Source organism: Mastigoproctus giganteus, chromosome 4 (genome assembly GCF_048544385.1).
Source record: "Mastigoproctus giganteus isolate SK-2022 chromosome 4, ASM4854438v1, whole genome shotgun sequence".
NCBI lineage: Eukaryota > Metazoa > Arthropoda > Arachnida > Uropygi > Thelyphonidae > Mastigoproctus > Mastigoproctus giganteus.
The window spans coordinates 219,404,837-219,428,346 of NC_143578.1; the positions used below are offsets into that span (position 1 = coordinate 219,404,837).

At 38.5% G+C, this 23,510-nt stretch overlaps 1 protein-coding gene across 1 annotated transcript in view; it reads left to right on the plus strand.

The window, feature by feature from the left end:
- Positions 1-23,510, plus strand: part of LOC150087414 (uncharacterized protein ZK1073.1-like) — a 218,404-nt gene that overhangs the window by 98,128 nt on the left and 96,766 nt on the right. Inside the window, exons 2-3 of the mRNA XM_090372055.1 lie at positions 8,913-8,963; positions 15,407-15,473. Of these exons, the coding sequence (XP_090228181.1) occupies positions 8,913-8,963; positions 15,407-15,473 (118 nt within the window). The remainder of the gene's footprint in view (positions 1-8,912; positions 8,964-15,406; positions 15,474-23,510) is intronic.

Genomic DNA, 23,510 nt, shown 5'->3' on the forward strand with positions numbered 1-23,510 from the left:
ATCCCCTACTGCAAATGCCTTCTGTTTTCGTCCCATGTTTAGTCTCTCCCTCTGTTTTTTGCTACTTACCTTACTTTGTGCTTTTGCCAGCTCTCTGGCCCTTTCAAACCTGGCGCCGATTTCTCCTTTAAATTCACTTATGTCCCTATAGTCCGTTTGGGTTCCCTATAACTCTAATTCAAGGGGTAACCAAGGGTCAAATCCCATTAATAAATAGCTTGGATTCTCCTTTACACTCCTATGTACAGTGTTCCTAATAGCAAAAAGGCAGTAAGGCAGCTGTAAGTCCCAATCGTTTCCAGATCTATTTGTTAGGGATGTCAAGATCTTCACCCCGTTCAACCTTTCGCAGAGTCTATTACTTTGTGGCTTGTATCGGGTTGTGCTCAACTTCCTTATTTATAGCATCTGGCATAATTGAATTACCAGTTCGGACTGAAAATTAGTTCCTCTGTTGGTAAGTATGTTCTTGCAGCATCCGTATCTGCACACGATATGTTCCACAAATGCCATAGCTACCTCTGCACCTTGGTTCCTTAAAGCAATCACTTCAGGGTAGCGGGTGAACATGTCTACTATAGTGAGAATATACCTGTTCCCTCGCTCTGTAGTTGTTAATGGTCCTATGATATCTAATGCTACTGCTTCAAATGCTTGAGTGGGTTGAATGTGTCGTTGTAGTGGGACTTGGCCCTTGAAGGGTTCTCTGACCTTACACATATGACAAGTTTTACAAAATTGCTTCACTTCTGCATTTAAACCCTCCCATGTATAATTTTCTCGAATTCTCCTTAGTCTTATCCGTTCCGTGATATCCTATGACCTTGCTTTCGTGATGTGTATCTAATATCCACTGCTTCATTTTGTTTGGTACTACTAGCCTAACTTTTTGCTCTCCCCATTCGTCCGTTGCCCCTACATGTACTAATAGACCCTGGTGGTTTGCCTGGTAACCCATTCCTTTTCTCTTGAATTTTTTTTTCCTTTCCTACTCCTCTTAGTTCTCTTAATTTAGTATCCTCTTGTTGGGCCTTCCTTATTGCCTCTACATCCCAGTCGGCGTTTCCAATTATCATCATATCGTCTTCCTTTTCTCTCAGAGTCGCCACCTCTTCTGTTATGTTTGCGTTGGAGCCCTCCTCAACCCTTTCATACTCAGACCTACTTAAGTAATCGGCCACCATATTCTGTCTGCCAGGGATGTAGGTTACTTGTATGTCGTATTCTTTTATTTCCAAACTCCAACGAATCAACCTCACATTTTTATCCTTTATCTGATTCAATATTCGGAGCGGTTGATGGTCGGATAACCTCTCCCATCCTTCCATATACTAAGTATCTGAACTTCCCTAGAGCGAAAACTATCGCTAAGGCCTCCAGCTCGCACATCGAGTAATTTTGCTCATGCTTATTTAAGGATTGTCCGCAGTATCCGATATGTTTCCTCCCACCTTCTACCTCCTGCTCAGTTACTCCTGCTATCCCGTTCAATGAGGCGTCACAAGTCAGATAAAATACGTTGTTGGGGTCCGGGTGGATTAATATAGACCGACTAGTTAGTAGTTCCTTTACTTTAGTAAATGCCTCCATGGCTTCTTCAGTCAAACAAAATTCCACCCCTTTTTTTTCAGTACTGTTAGCGGTTTCAGAAGTTTGGCGCTGTTAGGTATGTATCTTTTATAAAAGTTTACCATCCCTAAGATTCGTCTAACTTCCCTCACGTTTTTTGGGGGGGCTTTAATCTAGAGATTGTTTCTGTTGCTCAGGCGGATACCTTCCCGTGAAAGTCCCAAGTATTCTACTTCGTCCACTAAGAATTTACACTTCGATCTCTTTAGTTTCAAATTCGCTTCCTCCATTTTCTGAAACACAATTTTTAGCAGTTTTAGGAGCCTTTCTCCCGATTCAGAGTAAATTAAGATATCAGCAAGGAAACAAATTACACCTTTACCCAGTAACTCTGACAGTTACTCATCATGCTCTGGAATGATGCTGCCGATTTTTTTGCCCCCTGGGGAATTCTGGTCAGGTTAAACTTTCCGAATGGGGTGCTGAATGCAAATATTTCCCTTTGCTCCGGTTTTAGAGGAATTTGGTAATAGCCTGCATTTAAATCTATTTTAGAAAATACTTTAGCCCATTGGAGGTGGGCGCCTCCGTAGCTGGGTGGAAAGGAGCAGCAGTGCGTAGCACACGCTTCTTGATTAGACCGGGGTTCGAGCCTGTCACCACCAAATACGGAGGATGCGGAAAGGTCAAGGAACGACCACCGCATATTCCTGGAGCAATATGGCCTTAGTTGCTAATGCTCCTAAAAACCAAATAACAACAAACAAACCCTTGGAGGCTGTTCATTATCTCTGCTATGTGCGGTAACGGAAAATCAATTGGCCTAGTGATCTTATTTATTTTTCGGAGGTCTAACACTTATTCTTACCCCACCTTCCGGTTTATTTATGACTAATATTAGCATTAGCATTAGTAGAGGCATTTGATGCAAGAAAGCAAGCTTATGCAGCATCAGCCAAAAAAAAAAAAAAAAAAACCACTTGCACTTCACCCCTCTGTTCGTTCAAAATACCTGTCCAGCTGAGCCTTAAACTTATTTAGGCTATCAACCTCCACCACAAGGGATGGAAGTCTGTTCCACCAACCAACCACCCGCTGGCTAAAGGCAAATTTCCGCACGTCTGTCCTACATCTGTCCTTCCTCAATTTGAATTTATGCCCTCTCAGGTGATTATTCTGAGCTAGAGGAAGAATCCCATCAGCATTGAGCATGCTTAAACCATTCAAGGCTTTATACACCTCTATCAGATCACCTCGCTGGTGCCTAGTCTCCAGACACTGTAATTTGCAAAACTTAAGCCTTTCTTCGTAAGAGCACCCCTTTGTTCCATTCACTAATCTTGTTGCCCTTCTCTGTACTCGTTCCAGCAGCTCTACATCCTTCTTGAAATGAGGCCTCCAGACCTGTATACAGTACTCTAGGTGTGGCCTGACCATCGCCTTATACAATGGAATAATCACCTCCTTATCCCTGCTGGAAAAATTCCTGTATATCATTGACAATACTCCATGAGCTACTCTTGCAGCCCGTCTGCACTGCTCAGAGAACTTCATATCTGCCTGCACAACCACCCCCAAGTCCCTTTCATTCTCTACCACTGTCAGTGTTGTACCACAGAGTTGATACGTTGCTCTGGGGTTGCTGTTTCCCATGTGTAGTACTTTACATTTGTCAATGTTAAACTTCATTTGCCACCTCTCAGCCCATCTGCTCAATCTTTCCAGATCCTGTTGCAGCAGCATAGTGTCAGTAGTGTCCTTGACAACCCTGCCAACCTTTGTATCGTCTGCAAACTTGGACATTAATCCCGATATACCATCATCAATATCATTTATAAATACAGAAAACAATAATGGACTATTCCAGTATGAGGTTGACCTCTCTATTATCCCATTAGCTTCCATGTCTTTCATGTCTTTCTAATTGCACCTGCGGTATTGCCTGGTATAAATCGGGTGCTGTTGGGTGATGTGCACTGTATGTTCCATTAACTTAGTCATGCCTACTTCTGTAATTTTCTCGTCAAAAATGTGATTATACTGCTCCAATAACCCATGCATTCCTTGCATAAGAGTTATTTTCTAGATTATTGCTACCCACTAATTTTATTTCTCCTTCTGTTAACCCTTCTTTTTGCCTGTCGTCTACCTGCTTTTTTTTCCCATACTGTGCCGTGGCCGTAGTCAATGCAGAAACCTGCTTCCCGCCAAAAATCTAACCCTAGTATGGCGTCATATCTCTTCCCCTTTATCCCCTTGGATACCAAGAAATTGTGTAGTTTTGGAGCTCCTCCCATTTCTAGTGTCACTGGGGCAGTGACCTCATAATCGGATGCTATTTCTGTTCCCCCTATTCCTTGTAAAATGTAGCTGCTACAGGGCTTTATTCCCGTAGTTTCCTTTCTCTTAAATTTTACGAAATATTCCCAGGTTAAGACTGACTTCGTGGCCCCGGTGTCTACTAAATATTTTCACTGCAAATTGCCTATCTTTCCTCCCACGTACATTAGGTCTTCATTTACCACTACCTTGTCTAGGGTTACTAACTTAATGTTGGTATTGCTAATGCAGCCTTGTCTGAATTTTTGTGGGTTTCCTTCCATCCGGGCTTCCTGGGGAGCCCTTTCTAGTTTATTAATTTTATTCTTCTCTTTCCCCCCCTTCAGAATGTTTTTGGAATGGTCGCGTTTCTGTCTATAAGTGTTTGGGCACTCCTTGCCTATAGTTGGGCCCCTGTTGCCATGGTCTCGCCATATCTCCTCTCTCTTCCGGTTTTCCCTATCTGTTCCTAGGACAGAATCTGGCCCAATGGTTAGGGCTATTGCATATGTAACAATCCCTGTTACACCCCCCCCTTCCATTTTTGATAGTGTACTGCTCCCTCACCTTCTACCTTACATCCCTCTTCAGCCACTTGGGTTCTCCCCTGTTCCCTCTCACTAAATTGTTTTATTAGCCAGTCTATTTTTTTCTCCTGTTTGTCTATCTGGGTTTCTTTTTCGGTGCTTTGTTCCTCCCCTTTTTGTGTTTCCCTTCCCCTCTTTTCATTCCCCATGCTTATATTTATTGTGTATGTTTCTCGTTTTGTGTCGGCTTTAAAATTCAATTCTAGACCTTCTTCTTCTTCGGCATATAAAAATGCTTGCTCAAAGGTCTCTGGCTTTTTTCGCATAACTTCTTTTCTAAATTTGTCATTTAACCCTTTTATAAATTGCCTTGTTAATAGCTTTTCGAAAGACCCTTCTTCCGTGGCATCAATCTTTGTCTTCATTCTAACGGCTTTTAACCTTTGTAGGAATTCTGCGACCGATTTCCCCCTTGTCTGTGTATACCCCCCCCCCCCCCCCAGTTTACTTTCCGCTGTGAGAAATGATTCTTTCTTTGCAAACAATTTTTTTATAATTCTACTAAAATCTGTTAGCGAATTTACCCTTTCATACAACGTTTCCTGTTGATATTTAATTAGATTAGCTCTGTGCCTTCCAATTTAAATTCCGCGAAGATTATAATCTCTTCATCCCCTAAACCATCCGCTCTCTTTATCTGGGCTAATTTATTTTAAAATATCTCCACATTCTCTTGTTTTATCCCTTTAAATGCTCTTAAGTAGTCTCTACCCTTAAAGTTAAAATTTCGCCATTCCCCACGGTATAGTGCTTGAGGCCCTTCTGCCATTTCACCTCCGATGCTTGTGGACAGTTGGTCTAGTAGAGCCGGCCCTTCCTGACCCCCTTTTTCATTCCTTCTATTTCCCCCAGGCATTCTGTTTTCCTTTACAATTTTTTTTTTTTTTTTTCAATTCTAATTATTCTACACACTTTAAAATATTTTTCTGGCTCGCCAGCTGGTTCGTAAGTCCAGCAACTATGGTAAAATTTTAATTTACAGTTACTTTTACTATTAACAACTCTTTTTCTAACTGTTTTGCTTTTCACAGCTATCCTGGCTGGCAGCTTCGCCAATTGTATGACTTACTTTCTTAATAGGCATGTCAATTGTAGGCGTACACTCCTTCTTCCATGTACTATTATATATAAATATTGTAATTAGTTACTTATTTATACACAGTTTTTTTCACCTACATTAATTTTATCTGGTAACTACAAGTTATCCTGAGACCTCTGACTGTGTTAACAAAATTCCAGGCAATTTATTTATTTAGCTAGAAAATTTAGTGAGACAATTGAAAATACACATGAAAAATTTAGCATGTTTAATTATAGAAACTGACTTAAATACATACAAAATTTATCACAAGAAAACTTTTCCATATTACAGATGAATAGTTTTACAGAAGAATATTACAGAAGAAATAGTTTGCTTACCGGCTAAATCACTTGCTCCATGACAGGTTATGAGACCTTTCCTCTGGTGGAAACTAGGGTGTGGTCCTCTCTGAGCCTTGATTCTTTTGCCTCAGCTCCTCAATCTTTCTTCAGGCTGGAACGACACTGACTGCAAATGTTTCCTTCACATCACCAAGACGTTTGACGACAATGAGACGTTGAACTCTGTTACCAGTCCCCCCTTCGGTGCCTCTCAGCACCCTTTATATACACTAACATTATCTCGTTCTATGTCACAGAGACAAAGTCATCCAAGAATGTAAATTTTTACATTGACACTACCATCTTTGGTAATCGTACTGCGAAAACAACTGGACATCCTGTCTCTACTGTAGCAATAAAACCCTTTTTAGTAGACCTGTGTTAACTGAGGCATTCTTCTCTCCTTCCGCTATGTTGTTGAGAGGCTCATGACAGCAAACTACAGCGTAGAATTGCGCAATATCTGTACATACCCACTCTCTCCCTAGACTAAGATTCTCCTCCCTTATTGTATTAAACTGTAAGTTCCAAATGAATGGTTTTATAATTTTATCCTCAAGATTCCCAAGATACGATTCTAACAATAGAATAATTAATTAGATCTGCCTGGTCATTGAGACCTGAGAATTCTCAGTATCACAACCATCCCTTTATCCATAGCAGCAATTTGCCTCCAATGCTACACTACACCAATTTGTGCAGCAGTCTTCCATGTGCAACAGTATCAAAAGCTCTTCTAAGAGCAAAATATATGATATCAACATTATTCTTTGCATTCAGTATGCAACAGTATCAAAAGCTTTTCTAAGATCAAAATATATGATATCAAAATTATTCTTTGCATCCAGTTCCTTTGTGACCACATCATAGTATCCAGTCAGATTGGTCAGACAAGACTTTCCCTTAACAAAACCATGCTGTGTCCAAGCTATAACTGAAGTCTTGTCTGGATGATCCTGCAGTGCTTCTTTAACCAGTGCCTCCATTAATTTCCCTGGAACAGAAGTTAAAGTAACAGGTCTGTAATTACTTATGTTGCTCTTTGATCCTCCTTTATGAATTGAGCTTACATTTGCACATCTCCAGTCGATGAGTACCACACCTGAGTCCAAGAAAGCTCTCATAATTATACTTATTTTGTTGCCTCCTTTAATATAACTGGATAGATCCCATCCACTCCAGGTGCCTTTCTTATGTTTCTCTTCAAAAATTTCTCCTCAACTTTGCTCTCAGTTATTACAAAATCATCTAGCTCACTGCAAAATACTCATTTAGTTTGTTAGCTACCTGAGCAGGATCATCAACAGTTGAACCATTGATATCAAATGGACCAATCTGATTCATTCCCTTCCTCCTAGAGTTTACATAAGTAAAGAACTCTTTGGTGTTTTTCTTTGCATCCTTTGCCAAAGGTTTCTCGTAATCTGTCTTTGCCTGCCTAACCTCCTTTGTGATTTGGTTACAGACCAAGTTTGAAGTTTGTTGCAACAATCAAATATACCTACTGGTTGAAGGCAAATTTTACACCTTTATCCTGCAAGTATCCTTCCTCCATTTGAATTTATGCTCTTCTTGTGTGTAGCATGATCAAGAGGAACGATGCCATTAGCATTGAGCTTACCTGATCCACCAAATCCTTAAAACACTTCAATCAGATCTCATCACAGGTGCCTAGATTTCAGACAGTAATTTACAGAACTGAAGCCTTACCTGGTAAGAGAACCCTTTCATTCTCCTAACTAATCTTGTTACTGTTCTCTGCATCAATTTCAACAGATCCACACCCTTGTTAAAATGAGGGCTCCAGACCTGTATGCAGTACTCTTTTAATTGTAGTGTTCGCCCTCATGGGAAGCACAGTTGATATAATCACTGCCCTACCCACACTGGGTGGAAAAGGCTTGAGTTTGAATCCTGTCAATGAAGAGGAATTTATGGGCTTTTTTTCATTTGGCTCAGTTAGTCAGTCTCAGGCTAGGGTTATGTGGTTTTTCTTCCCAGTAAACATGCAAATTGAGCACATGAATACACACGATTTACAGACACAATATACTGACAATTTGTACCCTTAGTTTCTGTTACTTTGGTGTTTAGGAACACACACAAACTGTAGTATCGTTACTGTATAAACCACATTTCTCGCAACCAATAGTTCTTTTTCAGTCAAATTTTAATTTTTTCCCCAGACTTCTGGAGCACACAGTTTTCTTCATATGCACTCAATGAGTAATTATTAAAGCAGTTTATTAAGAATATTACAGTTTAAATAGTAAGTTAATGAATGGAATATAAATATAACAAATCATGATAATAAGAAATTGTTTCATAATAATAAAGAAATGAAGAAATAAAATATTCATATTAATGGGATTTTTGGAGTTGGTTATTGTTATTGTTATTTGGTTTTTAGGAGCATTAGCAACTAAGGCCATATTGCTCCGGTGCGGTGGTCATTCCCTGACCTTTCCGCATGCTCCGTATTTGGTGGTGACGGGCTCGAACCCCGGTCTAATCAAGAAGCGTGTGCTACGCACTGCTGCTCCTTCCCACCTGGCTACGGAGGCACCTTTTTGGAGTTGGATGTGTTTCAGAGTGTCATTGTTTGGAAAATGCTTTGCCATGTTTTTCGCAAGTTATTTTATTTTAGATATTATCTTACTCCAAAAATTTATAATAGAACTTTGCAGTTGTATCATCATATAATTACTATTACTTATCCTTATTTAAATGTTATTGAAAACAGTACCATTAGAAAACTATTTCTAGTAATGGGTCAAAGCCAGCTGATTTTTACCAGTTCAGTAGAACCAGTTGTTAAAAATTTATATAGTATTATTATTATTCTTATTGCTACTCTTCTTCATTGTCTCTGAAAGAATAAACTGGCTTTTAAAAATTTTATATAACCACTGGTCAAAGTCCCACAACTGGTTTTGATCCAGAGATTATGAAATATATAAAATTACTGGTTTTAATATTAATTTTACTGTTATTTACTCTATCTTTCAAATGCAGAAATATGAAATAAAGACTGAAAAATGTGGGCTACTAAATGTCGTAGTACAGGTAAGATTCCTTCTTTACTATTCAGATTTCAGAACAAAAATTTTAGACTCTTGCAAAACTTATATTTTTGGGAATATAAGTGTGATGTTTATAAAATTATTGTAGTGGCAAAAATAAACTTCAAACAAGTCAATGCCATTTCATAGTTTAGAGTAATTGCTTCAGAAAGGAAAAACGTCTGCTGCTATCAATCATAGATAAATGTATATACACAATTAAAGAAAGGTGGACAAACACTGAGGTATAATGCATCATTTGGTTTTTGCATGCCAGTCAGCATATATAGAAGTTCACCATGAAGCTGTTCTGTAAAATATATAGTATTATTGGGGGTTTGAAATGAATAAATAATGATCTTTACAGGTAGTCCTCAATATATGTAAGTTCTGTACTAGCATAGCAAGTGAATTTCCACCATGCTTTTATTAAGTAAAAAACATGGTAGTCAGTTTTGCAATAATAGTATATATAGTCAATACTGGTTCTGTACACAGAGCAACACATGGTATCCATTTGTTCTAGTTTTCAATATGTTCAAGTTATTAGATGTTGATGGAGCCTAGACAACTTGATGTTCTAAGTCATTGCCGAACTTGAGTGTGTTTTTTGGCCCTTTAGAAAAAGGTCAATTCTTAGTGATGGTATTGTAGAGAGAATAGCAGAAAGACTATTATATTAGAAATGAAAAGAAAAATTAATCTCACATAGTTGAGAGTGGATCATAGTCTGCAATTGGATCATGCTTGTATTACTAGTCAAATGATCATGAAGAAAATTTATTTTTAATATACATATTTAAATCTATATAAAGTTGTATATCAGAATTTTGATCATACATAGCCCCTCTTTCCATTATCCCTGTTTACAGAAAAATTTGTTTCAACTTGTGTTAGCATTTTTTAGTAACAACTTATCACAAGTTAGAAGACTGCAAATATATACAGCACAAGTTAGAAGACCTATATATACAAATAAATTTTTGGTGAAGCTAAAGAAAGCCAACACGAGAACGACGAGAAATGTCGGATAACTTACGCAAAAAATTAGTTTCCTGACACCGGACTCTAGCGCTGTTCGCTCGGTAAACAGATGGTAGGTGTTATCGGTCTGGAGCAAAGTCGAGAACGATATACTGATTGACAGGTAGGCATGGCAAATGATGTGCTGATTGGTATGTGAACACAACACACGACAACATCGGTTTAGTATCACTTTATTAGTATTAATGGTAACTTGCCCTAATCGCACATGCCCTAATGAACGCTTTCCATAATGGTGAAAAAAGGTCAGGTTACCTCCACTTGAATCCCATGGGAGCTTGAACCCCTCCTGAAGTGGAGGGGGTAACATAACCTTTTTTCTTTAGAATCAGTCATATTTAGAAATACATTCATCAAAAAATCAACCAACGTTTTATTTTCCTTCCATCTTTAAAATATTCATCGCTACTATTACCTGTTTACTGTTCATCACAAAACTATTATGCACCGTTCTTTACTCATAAATACACATTATAATGCCAACCAATGACTACACGGTACTTGTCGTCTGTCGTGCCCACCACCAATCATTTCATCGTTTGCCACGCCTATCTGTCAATCAAAATATCCTTCTTGATTTCTGCTCCAGACCGATAACACCTACCATCTGTTTACCGAGCGAGCAGTGCTAGTCTGGTGTCAGGAAACTAATTTTCCGTGTAAGTTATGTTTCTCGTCATTCTCGCGTTAGCTTTCTTTACCTTATCCAAATTTTCTAACATCCATTCATCTGTCAAGCTCTAATTGTGCATTATGATGGTGTTTGTATGCTTTATTATTATTGCTTTCTTATATATATTATTACTCCCTGGTTGGGGGTTTCACCTCGTGACAGGTATTGCTACAAAGTACACAGGGTGGCTCTTATGTCTGGTGTTACTGTTGGTCGAGGAATTCTCTGACTATCCTACAGGTGTTCAGGATTGCGACTTTCTGGAGTTCCTTGTAGGTGTTCGCTGGGAGACCTATTGCTGCTAGGCTGTTATGTAGGGTCTTTGGCACCATACCTGTGGTTGACACAATGATCGGGATTGTTGGTACTTGTTGCATATGCACATCTCTTTGATCTCCTGTCTTAGGTTGGTGTACTTCCTGATTTTGTCCCCATGGGTTTTCTGCAGGTTGCCAGTGTTGGGTATCACATGTCAATCAGATAGGTAGCCTCCTTCTTGTCCACAAAGGTTATGTCTGGTCTGTTGTGCAGAATTGTCCTATCCATTATTATGGTGCAGTCCCAGTACAGCTTGTAGGTTAGGGTCTCTAGTACTTACTGCCTGGGATTCGTACTTGTAGTACAGTACACTTTCTTCAATCAACTGGTATTTCCTTGCTAGCTTCTGATGTATCATCCTGACTACCTGGTCGTGTCTATGAGTGTACTCAGTCTGGGTGATCACCTTGCATCCCACGGTGATGTGTTGGATCGATTCTGAGGCCAGGTGGCATCGTCGACATGTGTCATTGAACACTCCGGGCTCCTTGGCGATATATTTTCTATAGTTCCTGGTGTTGATTACCTGGTCTTGGATGGCAAGCATGAACCCTTCTCACCAATCCTTCGTGCATTATAGCCTAAGTTGCTGATGCACCAATAAATTTAACAAACAACAATAACAACAACCAATCCTTCAGTCTCGGGGAAGAGCGTCCCACTCGTGAGCCATGCATTGGAAGCAATTTTGTCTATGTGATCTTGATGGAGATCATTGTAGTGTCTGCCATGGAATGGCTTCTCTGCCCATCTTTCTAGCTTCGTTTGTACCTCCTGGTTGGGGGGGGCAGACTCCTCGCTTAGGTCGAGTGGCATATACCGCTTGTCCATGGGTGTCCGCAGAGAGGGGCAAACGGGGAACTTCTTGCTCCCCCCGTGCGCCAGGTATCGAGTAAAAAATTACACAAATTATAAACATAAAAGTGATTGAGATATGTAACCTTATACCATCAACCATGGAACGCTTTGTCTGCCTTAAAATTTAATTAGGGGTTGGCTGGTTTCGGCCCTCGGCAGGGTAACCATAGAACATGTGTTTCATCTATTGCAACAATAAAACACGTGTTCCTGTTTTTGGTTTATTGCAGCAATAAAACGTGTTCCTGTTTTTGGTTTATTTTTTTCTGATTTGTGAAAAAAATGCTCATTACCGTTGTGAACAGCAACCAGTTCGTTTGCCCTCTGTATCTAGTGAGTCACTGAGTGAATTGTGAATTGTAAATTTATAGTGAAACAAATTTAAAAAGAAAAATACATTTTTAAAAGTAAGTGTATGTAATTTAATATTATTTTACTTGTTAGTTTTATGATTGCTTTCAATTTGAAACCGAAATAATTTAATTTAGGGTTTTGGGATTAATTAATTAGTTGAATTTTAATTAAATATGCCGGTCAATTTTTTTATATATGAAATTGTGCTAAAAACTGTATTAATTCCGTATACTTTTTTTTCCAAGAATTAAAGATCATTAAAATCGATGTAAAATGAAAATAATATATTTACAATTTTATTCTCCTCTTTCAGAATGGATATGAGGAATTATTTTTCTTCCCAAGAAAAAAAATGCAAAAAGACGTAAAATAGAAATTAAGCAGGAAAAATGTATGCCTTCGGATGAACAAGTTGATTCGATTCCTGGAACATCGATGATTTAAAATGACTCTGTCGAGTCAATTTTATCAAATAATTTATTAGAATATGATATTGGTTCTTATGTTGGAGTTTCTGTTATAACACCAACTTTAAAATTTGGAAACCTTTCTAATACTTATGTTCCCAACAAGGACTATAATTTCAAAAAAGATTCTTCTGGAAAGAGACAGTTTAGATTTGCTTGGTTAGCATTAGTAGAGGCATATGATGCAAAAAAGCAAGCTTATGCAGCAGCAAAAAAAAAAAAAAACTTCCACTTCACCCTTCCGTTCGTTCGAAATACCTATCCAGCCGAGCCTTAAATTTATTTAGGCTATCAACTTCCACAACAAGGGATGGAAGTCTGTTCCACCAACCAACTACCCGCTGGCTAAAGGCAAATTTCCGCCCATCTATCATACATCTGTCTTTCCTCAATTTGAATTTATGCCCTCTCAGGTGATAATTCTGAGCAAGAGGCAGAATCCCATCAGCATTGAGCATGCTCAAACCATTCAATGCTTTATACACCTCTATCAGATCACCTCGCCAGTGCCTAGTCTCCAGACACTGTAATTTGCAAAACTTAAGCCTTTCTTCGTAAGAGCAACCCTTTGTTCCATTCACTAATCTTGTTGCCCTTCTCTGTACTCGTTCTAGCAGCTCTACATCCTTCTTGAAAAGAGGCCTCCAGACCTGTATACAGTACTCTAGGTGTGGCATGACCATTGCCTTATACAAGGGAATAATCACCTCCTTATCCCTGCTAGAAAAATTCCTGTATATCATTGATAAGACACCATGAGCTACTCTTGCAGCCAGTCTGCACTGCTCAGAGAACTTCATATCTGCCTGCACAATTACCCCCAGGTCCTTTTCATTCTCTACCACTGTCAGTGTAGTACCACAGAGTTGATATGTTGCTCTGGGGTTGCTGTTTCCCATATGTAGTAGTTTACATTTGTCAATGTTAAACTTCATTTGCCACCTCTCAGCCCATCTGCTCAACCTTTCCAGATCCTGTTGCAGCACCATAGCGTCAGTAGTGTCCTTAACAATCCTGCCAACCTTTGTATTGTCTGCAAACTTGGACATTAAGCTTGATATACCATCATCAATATTATTTATAAATACAGAAAACAATAATGGACCCAACACTGAACCCTGAGGGACTCCACTAATAACATTAGTCTAGTCTATGATGAGCAGTGTCCATTGATTACCACTATCTGTCTTCTCCCCCTCAACCACCCCTTTATCCATAGCAGCAATTTGCCTCCAATGCCACACTGCTTCAATTTGTTCAGCAGTGTTCCATGTGCAACAGTATCAAAAGCCTTTCTAAGATCCAAGTATATAATATCAAAGTTATTCCCTGCATCCAGTTCTTTTGTGACTGCATCATAGTATCCAATCAAGTTGATCAGGCAAGACTTCCTCTTAACAAAACCATGCCGTGTCCAAGCTATAACTGAAGTCTTGTCTAGATGATTCTGCAGTGCTTCTTTAACAAGTGCCTCCATTAATTTTCCAGGAACAGAAGTTAAACCCACAGGTCTATAATTACTTGTGTCAGCCTTTGATCCTCCTTTGTGAATTGGGGTCACATTTGCACATCTCCAGTCTATGGGTACCTCCCCTGAGTCCAAGGAAGCTCTCATAATTATGGCTAAGGGTTTGCTTATTTCCTTTGCTGCCTCCTTTAATATAAATGTTTATATTGTTTTTTATTTTTTAATATAAAAATAAAGAATTTCTATATTTAAAAGATGTATTAAGTGGGAAAACGTTATTATAATAATACACAGTGTATTCTTTATCGCTTACTTTTTATGCTGTAAAGCTTTTTACGCAGGAAAATGATACATTGAAATATATAGTGTTGAAATTGGAAATTAAGAAAGCCAAACCTAGTACAGGGCGAAACTTCTTATGTGTGGAATTTTTTATCCGGGTTCTACTGTATTTACCACAGGGGCTCACATTTGGTGAATATGGGCTTAGCACACCCAGGGTCCAGAGCTGGATAACTGGATAGATCCCATCCACCCCAGGTGCCTTTCTTGTGTATCTTCAACAATTTCTCCTCCACTTTACTCTCAGTTATTACAAGGTTATCTAGCTTACTGCCAGAGTTGAATACACCTCTGGCATTCCCCTCGCTGAATAACTCCTCATATGTGAATGTCGATGCATAATATATTCATTTAGTTGTTTGTTAGCTACCTGAGCAGGATCATCAACAGTTGAACCATCGATATCAAGTGGACCAATCTGATTCATCCTTTTCCTTCTAGAGTTTACATAAGTAAAGACCTCTTTGCTGTTTTTCTTTGCATCCCTTGTCAAAGATTTCTCGTAATCTGCCTTCGCCTGCCTAACCTCCTTTGTAACTTGGTTACAGCCACAAAATCTTATTAAATCACACAAGTTTTAAGTTCTATTAAAAGACACTTGCCTAAGGTACAACAGCATGTTTTATAGATAAAGATACACTTATAAAAAAAAAATTGATAGATTGATCTTACCGCAGTGTATTTTGTAAATTAGCTCATGTGATGAAAAGCTTGCCACCCTTGGTTTATATGAAGTGGTTGTGAATGGTTGAATATGAGAGATTTTCTGTATAAGAGACATTTAATATTAGGAACAGATTTGTGAATACAGTAATTGAACATTCAAAGTATTTAAAATATGGGCTGTAATGATAATTTAAAAAAGAAATTAAATTATTTTTTCAATTAATTTTAGATACAAGTAAAGGTATAATTTGTTTCAGGGTAAAACAGATAAAATAACCAGTACTACTCCAGTTTTTCTTACGGTACATGATTTGGGATGTAATCGTAAGTACTATTTTGCAAAACCTTTTTATCAGATGATGTAATGATTTTTAAAGCATATTATGATTATTATTGACACTATTTGACATCAAAAATAGTCTACTTAAAAATAAATCTTGATGTAATTTTTGCCGATCTTTTGTCGTTGATATTGTGAATGAAAAAGGGAGTAATATTCAAAGGTTGGGAATTTGAGAAATTTTAATCATCTGAATGAAATCACACAGAGAATATGACTAATGTACAACAGTCTTTTTCCTTAAAAGACATATCTTTTATAGTATTAGTTATCCTTTTGAAAGTTTCTCTGTCCATTCCAATTTCTGTTTCCATATGGCAGTTCATAACTCTCAGTTAATAGTTGACCACCTCTTCTTGCTCCTAACAAAAGTTTGTTTGCATGCCTGAATTTTTAATAGCATTACGAGATTTCCCTTTTCCCAAAAAACACTGCAATAATATTAGTATTAGTACATTCCTTCCAATAATTTATCCATTTCTTTAATTTTTTTTTCAGACTGCTCACTTCCACTGCACTAGCTGGAAGTGTGTTCCAACAGTCAGTTACTCTTTGGGTGAATGCAAATTTCCACACATCTATTCTGCAACCATCCTTTATCCTTTTGCAATTTAAGTTTATGGCCTCTTGCATGTATCATCTGAGAAAGAGTAAAACTGAAATGAGCATTTAGTTTTTTTTAAAAGCCTTATACACTTCAGCTGAGTTACCAAAGAATGATTTACAGGACCCAGGTCTTTCTTTGTAAAAATATCCTTTTGTGCTCTCCCTAATCTTGTTGCTTTTCTCTGCATCATTTCCACTAGATCTCTGTCCTTCCTAAAGTGATGTTTTCAAACTTGTGCACCATATTCCAGATGTGGCCAACCATTGCCTTATACAGTGGGTAATGACTATAATTATTTTCCGTCTTATACAGTGGGATAATTATCTTTTTTGTCCCTGCCAGAAAAACTCCTGTATATCATCATTAACAAGGACTTCTATGAGTTTTTTTTTTTTTTTTTTTTATGAAAACCCCAAACACGAAAGGTATCAAAACCTATAGTACTTAGTACCGTGCATGGGTTGAAGGAGAAGTATGGGGGGGGGGATGCCGGAAACTCTGCTCTAGAGACTAAACATGGGTTTCACCACTTCAAGCGTCCAATAAGCAAAGTGGTGGTATTTCACCGGTTGATGAAAGTCATCTACCACCTTCAATAATCAATTCGGTAATACACAGGAATTTACTAGCAACTTGTATGCACCACCCAGAGAATTTCGTATCAGACTGCACAGTTATTGCCTATAAATCTTTTTCATATTCTGCTACTCTGAGTTTGGTACTGCCCAAATGGTATGTCATTCTGGGATTACTGTTACCCAAATGCACCATATTAAACAATGATACCAATGCTGACTCTTGTGGTGCCCACTTATCACATTAGTTTAAGAACTGCAGTGACCATTTAGAACCATTCTTTATGATCTACCACTTAATCATCTCTTTATCCATAGTAGTAACTTCCTCCTAATGTCACATTGCTCCAGTTTGTATAAGAATCGTGTACATACAGTGGTGCAGCATTGGAGTACTTTACTGAAATATAAGTATATGATGTCAAAATTATTCTTTTTATTCAGTTTCTTTCTGAAGACCTCATTGTAACAAATCAGATTGGTTAGGCATGATTTCATTTTAAATCCATGCTGCAGCTTTTGTCCTTATGGCTTTGCTCTTATCAAGTTGATTCTGCTCTACTTCTTTAACTATTGACTCCATTATTCTCCCTATCACAGAGGTAAAACTTACAGTTCTGTAGTTAGTCTCTTTACATTTTGAACTACACTCTTCTGAATAGCAGATACACTTGCACATCTCCAGTGTGCAGGAACTTCTGAATCTAAGAATTCTTTCATTACTATGGCTGAAGGTTTAAGTATTAACTGCCCATCTCAGCTAGTGCTTATAGGCTTGCATCAGACAACACATCAGTATCCCAGTGGCAGAAATTGCTGGTCCAACAGAAAAAAAAAGTAACTATTTTCAGAGACTGTACTCTCAGAGAAAAAATACATTGTACAAAAGAATAGTCAGAATAGGACTGGGTCATGTTAGCATTAGTATTAGAGCATTAGTAGAGGCATATGATGCAAGAAAGCAAGCTTATGCAGCATCAGCCAAAAAAAAAAAAAAAAAAAAACTTCCACTTCACCCCTCTGTTCGTTCAAAATACCTGTCCAGCTCAGCCTTAAATTTATTTAGGCTATCAACTTCCACAACAAGGGATGGAAGTCTGTTCCACCAACAAACTATCCGCTGGCTAAAGGCAAATTTCCGCACATCTATCCTACATCTGTCTTTCCTCAATTTGAATTTATGCCCTCTCAAGTGATTATTCTGAGCAAAAAGGAAGAATCCCATCAGCACTGAGCATGCTCAAACCATTGATATCAGATCACCTCACTGGTGCCTAGTCTCCAGACATTGTAATTTGCAAAACTTAAGCCTTTCTTCGCAAGAGCAACCCTTTGTTCCATTCACTAATCTTGTTGCCCTTCTCTGTACTCGTTCCGACAACTCTATATCCTTCTTGAAATGAGGCCTCCAGACCTGTATACAGTAGTGAAGGTGTGGCCTGACCATTGCCTTATATAAGGGAATAATCACCTCCTTATCCCTGCTAGAAAAATTCCTGTATATCATGGATAAGACACCATGAGCGACTCTTGCAGCGCGTCTGCACTGCTCAGAGAACTTCATATCTGCCTGCACAATTATCCCTAGGTGCTTTTCATTCTCTACCACTGTCAGTGTAGTACCACAGAGTTGATATGTTGCTCTGGGGTTGCTGTTTCCCATATGTAGTAGTTTACATTTGTCAATGTTAAACTTCATTTGCCACCTCTCAGCCCATCTGCTCAACCTTTCCAGATCCTGTTGCAGCAGCATAGCATCAGTAGTGTCCTTAACAACCCTGCCAACCTTTGTATCGTCTGCAAACTTGGACATTAAGCTTGATATACCATTGTTAATATCATTTATAAATACAGAAAACAATGGACCCAACACTGAACCCTGAGGGACTCCACTAATAACATTAGTCCACGATGAGCAGTGTCCATTGATTACCACTCTCTGTCTTCTCCCCCTCAACCACCCCCCTTTATCCACAGCAGCAATTTGCCCCCAATGCCAAACTGCCCCCAATTTGTGCAACAGTCTTCCATGTGCAACGGTATCAAAAGCCTTTCTAAGATCCAAGTATATAATATCAAAGTTATTCCCTGCATCCAGTTCTTTTGTGACTGCATCATAGTATCCAATCAAATTGGTCAGGCAAGACTTCCCCTTAAGAAAACCATGCTGTGTCCGAGCTATAACTGAAGTCTTGTCTAGATGATCCTGCAGTACTTCTTTAACCAGTGCCTCCATTAATTTTCCTGGAACAGAAGTTAAACTCACAGGTCTATAATTACTTGTAGTAGTAGTAGTGGTGGCATGCTACGCAAGAAAGCAAGCGTATGAGCTTATGCAGCATCAGCCAAAAAAAAAAAAAATCACCATTCCCTCCAAATGCCTGTCCAGTTCCTCCTTAAATTTATTTAACCTAACAACTTCCACAACAACAGATGGAAGTTTGTTCCAGCAATTAACCACCCGCTGGCTTAAGGCAAATTTCCACACATCTATTCTACATCTGTCTTTTCTTAATTTTAATTTATGCCTCCTTAGTTTCGTAATCAGAACAAGTGGAAAGATCCCATCAGAATTCAGCATGCTCAACCCATTCAAAGCTTTATACACCTCAATCAGATCACCGCGCAGGTGCCTAGTGTCCAGCCACTGCAATTTACAGAACTTAAGCCTCTCTTGGTAAGAGGATCCCTTCATTCCCCTCACCAATCTTGTTGCCTTTCTCTGTACATGCTCAAGCAAATATACATCCTTCCTAAAATGAGGCCTCCAGACCTGTACTCAAAGCGTGGCCTGACAATTGCCTTATAGAGAGGGACAATCACCTCCTTTTCCCTGATAGCAAAATTCCCATATATCATTGACAAAACCTCATGACCTGCCCTGGCAGCCTGTCTGCATTGCTCAGAAAACTTCATCTCTGATTGCACATTTACTCCCAGGTCTTTTTCATTTTCTGCCACCTTAAGTGTAGTACACAGTTGGTACGTTTCTCTGGGGTTTCTTCTACCCATATGCAGTACTTTGCATTTGTCAAGGTTTCTTTGTGTCAGCCTTTGATCCTCCTTTGTGAATTGGGGTCACATTTGCACATCTCCAGTCTATGGGTACCTCCCCTGAGTCCAAGGAAGATCTCATAATTATGGCTAAGGGTTTGCTTACTTCCTTTGCTGCCTCCTTTAATATAACTGGATAGATCCCATCCACCCCAGGCACCTTTCTTGTGTTTAACTTCAACAATTTCTCCTCCACTTTACTCTCAGTTATTACAAGATTATCTAGCTTACTGCCAGAGTTGAATACACCTCTGGTATTCTCCTCACTGAAAAACTCCTCATGTGTGAATGTCGATGCAAAATATTCATTTAGTTCATTAACTAACTGAGCAGGATCATCAACAGTTGAACCATTAATATCAAGTGGGCCAATCTTATTCATCCCCTTCCTTCTAGAGTAAAGAACTCTTTGCTGTTTTCCTTTGCATCCCTTGCCAAAGATTTCTCGTAATCTGCCTTCGCCTGCTTAACCTCCTTTATAACTTGGTAACAGATCTACTTGTATCTATCATAGGCTTCTGTGTCACATGTTAATTTATATGTATCCCATGCATTTTTATTCTCTGCCATATGTCTCATTAGTTCATCTGACATCCATTTAGGCCTAAATCTTGAACAATATTTCTTTGTTGGTATGAAAAGCCTAGTAGCTTCCAAGATTAAGTCTTTGAATGCTTCCCATTTTGAATTTCCTGTTGGTAACATCATCAGTTGGTTAGACAGTATAGAATTTAAATACTGTCTCAGACCATTGTAGTCGCCTTTATGAAAGCAATAACCTTTCCCTTTACCCCTGATGGTAGTTACCTCTTTGAGTAAATCCCACTTCAGCACACTGTGATCACTGCCACCTAGTGGTTCCTTTATCTGCAGATTCGTAATGCATGAAGAATCACTACAGATAATCAAATCAAGAATATTACTCCCTCTAGTTGCCTCCCGAAGATGCTGATGTAGAAAACAATCATCCAATAAATCCACAAAATCCTTGCTAGTGTGTGAGTGACCAACCCACAAATTGCAGTCAATATCTGGGAAATTAAAATCCCCCATTATAAGACTCTGATTTACTGGCCCACTCTGTTTCCCTGTTCAGTTTCTCATTATACTCATCAGAGTCATTAGGCCTATAGCACACTCCTACTCTCAATTTTGATCTCCCAATGCTTATGTCACACCAAACTGACTCGACACTGCACTGTACAGCAATGTCGACTGGCTTCACTTCCTTGGATTTTATGTGTTTCTTAACTAATAGCATAACCCCTCCTCCCTTCCTATCCTGTCTATCCTTTCTGTAGTCGTTGTTCTCCCCAAATTCCAGTTCTGCATTCCTTATATCTGTGTGACACCACGTCTCTGATATCCCAACAATATCCGCCTTTGATGCTTTGAACAATACCTCAAATTCATCAAATTTATTTACCAAACTCTTAGCATTGGTGTACACGCAAGTATATATGCACCTGTTCTTTTTCTTAGCTACTCTAACACAACCCATGTGTTTACTTGTACCGCAGTGACTCCCAGCAGTCTGTGAAATATCCTGCATCTTGTTTTCCAGGCTTCTTCCCATTCCAAAAGAAGCAGTGCAAGAATCACTTTCACCTCTGCCAGTGGCTACTGATAATCTATTTGTCCTTGTATCCCCCCCCCAAGCTAGCAGTTTTCCGACCCACCTAACACTGCCTCGATAGCATCAGCAAATATTCTTGCACCCTTTCTATTTAAGTGTATCCCATCCCTGTAGAAGCAGTCTCTCCTGTTAACAAGCACAGACCAGGCTGAAAAAAATTCTACCCCTCGAGCGTTGCACAGTCTTTCCAGGGCTGAATTGATCGACAAGGCTCTCATCATATACTCCCTCCTATTGTGTCTGGGCAGAATTGCAGACACTTTCAAATTCAACCCTAATTCATGGCTTTTTTTCAACAATGGCCTGTACTTGTTAAGTAATTCTGCCGGTCTCCTACTCTTAATATCATTAATGCCAACGTGTACAACTACATCACCTTTTGTGTGCTCTTAACCCATTAACAGCCATTATCCATTTATGGGGTGCAACTTTTAATGAAAATAAAAATAATGGAAATGCAGAAAACTGGATTACAGGCAGCACAGTAGTTTGAAACTGATCTGTAATCACGGCAGTTATTGTCGAATGGCGCTGAAATACAAAAAGTTAAGACAGAAAGCATTTACAAGTTTTTCATTTTCAAGCTTGTGTGTGTCATAAGAATGATAAGTGTATAAAAGTTTGTTTTTTTTTTTCAAACACTATAAGGGCTCTAGATATATATTCTAGAATAGTTGCTTTTTGTGATTCAACTAAAAGGGTAAGCCACCTACACTATTATTTATTGTAAATTTGTTATTTATGTTGATGTCCCATTTTTAGGACATTGATTGAAAATAACATCAGCAAGCACGTGGATGTTTCTCGAGTCAAAATGAAATTTTGGTGGTTTACCTTTGTAAAAATATTATATAGCAAAGAAATGAGCAGTGGAAAGTACACTGTTAGAAAATATCTAACTACAAAAGAGATAGCGGAAATGTTTGCGGATCCTGCATTTTGGGAAGACATGGATAACGACGATGTTGATGTTCCAATCATTCCTGCAGATCCTGATGAGCTAACTGACACAGAGAATTTTGAAGAAAAGAATCTTGAAGGAGAAGTGGAAGATGTTGCAGGTACCCTAGAATTATTTACACCTATAAATGACGAATCTGAATTGAGCAGCGATGACGACACACTGGCTGTAAAAAGACTTAAGCTGTGTAAAAGTGATGAACCATCTTCCGCATAATGAAGGTGCATCAGGAAGCTTTTCAAGCCTATCGGAATCTCGCAATAAATACAAAAAATCCATTTCTCAAACAGTTGCAAAAACAAGTCACATAAAAGGAAAAACACCAGAGTGGACAAAATCAAATACAGTACACTGAGATGAACAGTTTATTCCAAAATAATTTTGAAAATGTTACATCTCTGTTATACAGTAAAACAGCAGTTGAAATTTTTGAAGAGTTTTTCTTTGAAGGCATTATTGATCATATAGTAGAGCAAAGCACATTGTACGCACAACAAAAAAAATGACCCAAATTTTTTGCTTAGTGCTGATGAATTGAGAAGTTTTATTGGGGTTCTATTGTTCAGTGGTTATCACAAACTTCCTCAAGAGGACATGTATTGGAAACAAGCCCCGGATGCTGGTATACCTTTAGTATACAATGTGATGCGAAGAAGACGATTCAAAGAAATAAAAAAGTATCTCCATTTAGTGGACAATTCACGCCTTGATATAAACGACAAAATGTTCAAAGTACGACCATATTTTGATATGCTAAAGCAAAACTTTTTTAAAATTTGGCGAAAATGGAGGGGCCGTTGGGAGTTCGAGTTATTACAAACCTAATTTCATCAATACCTGCTGACCAATATGAAAAACATGAACTGTTTTTCGCCAATTTCTTCACCAGCCATGAAATAATGTGCCACCGGAACAGTCCGAGAAAACCGAACACAAAAGTGTCCTTTGATGTCTAGCAAGCAAATGGAAAAAGAGAAGGATCGAGGCTATTTTGATTATAGATTCGACAAATCAAATGAAGTACTTGTGCTAAAATGGAATGATAATAAACCAGTTTCACTTGCCACTAATTACAGTTGCATTTAGCCATTAGGACAAACTAGACGTTACTCACGTAAAGACAGAAAGCAAATTCAAATTCCTATACCAAAGGTCATACAAGAATATAATTCACATATGGGTGGTGGA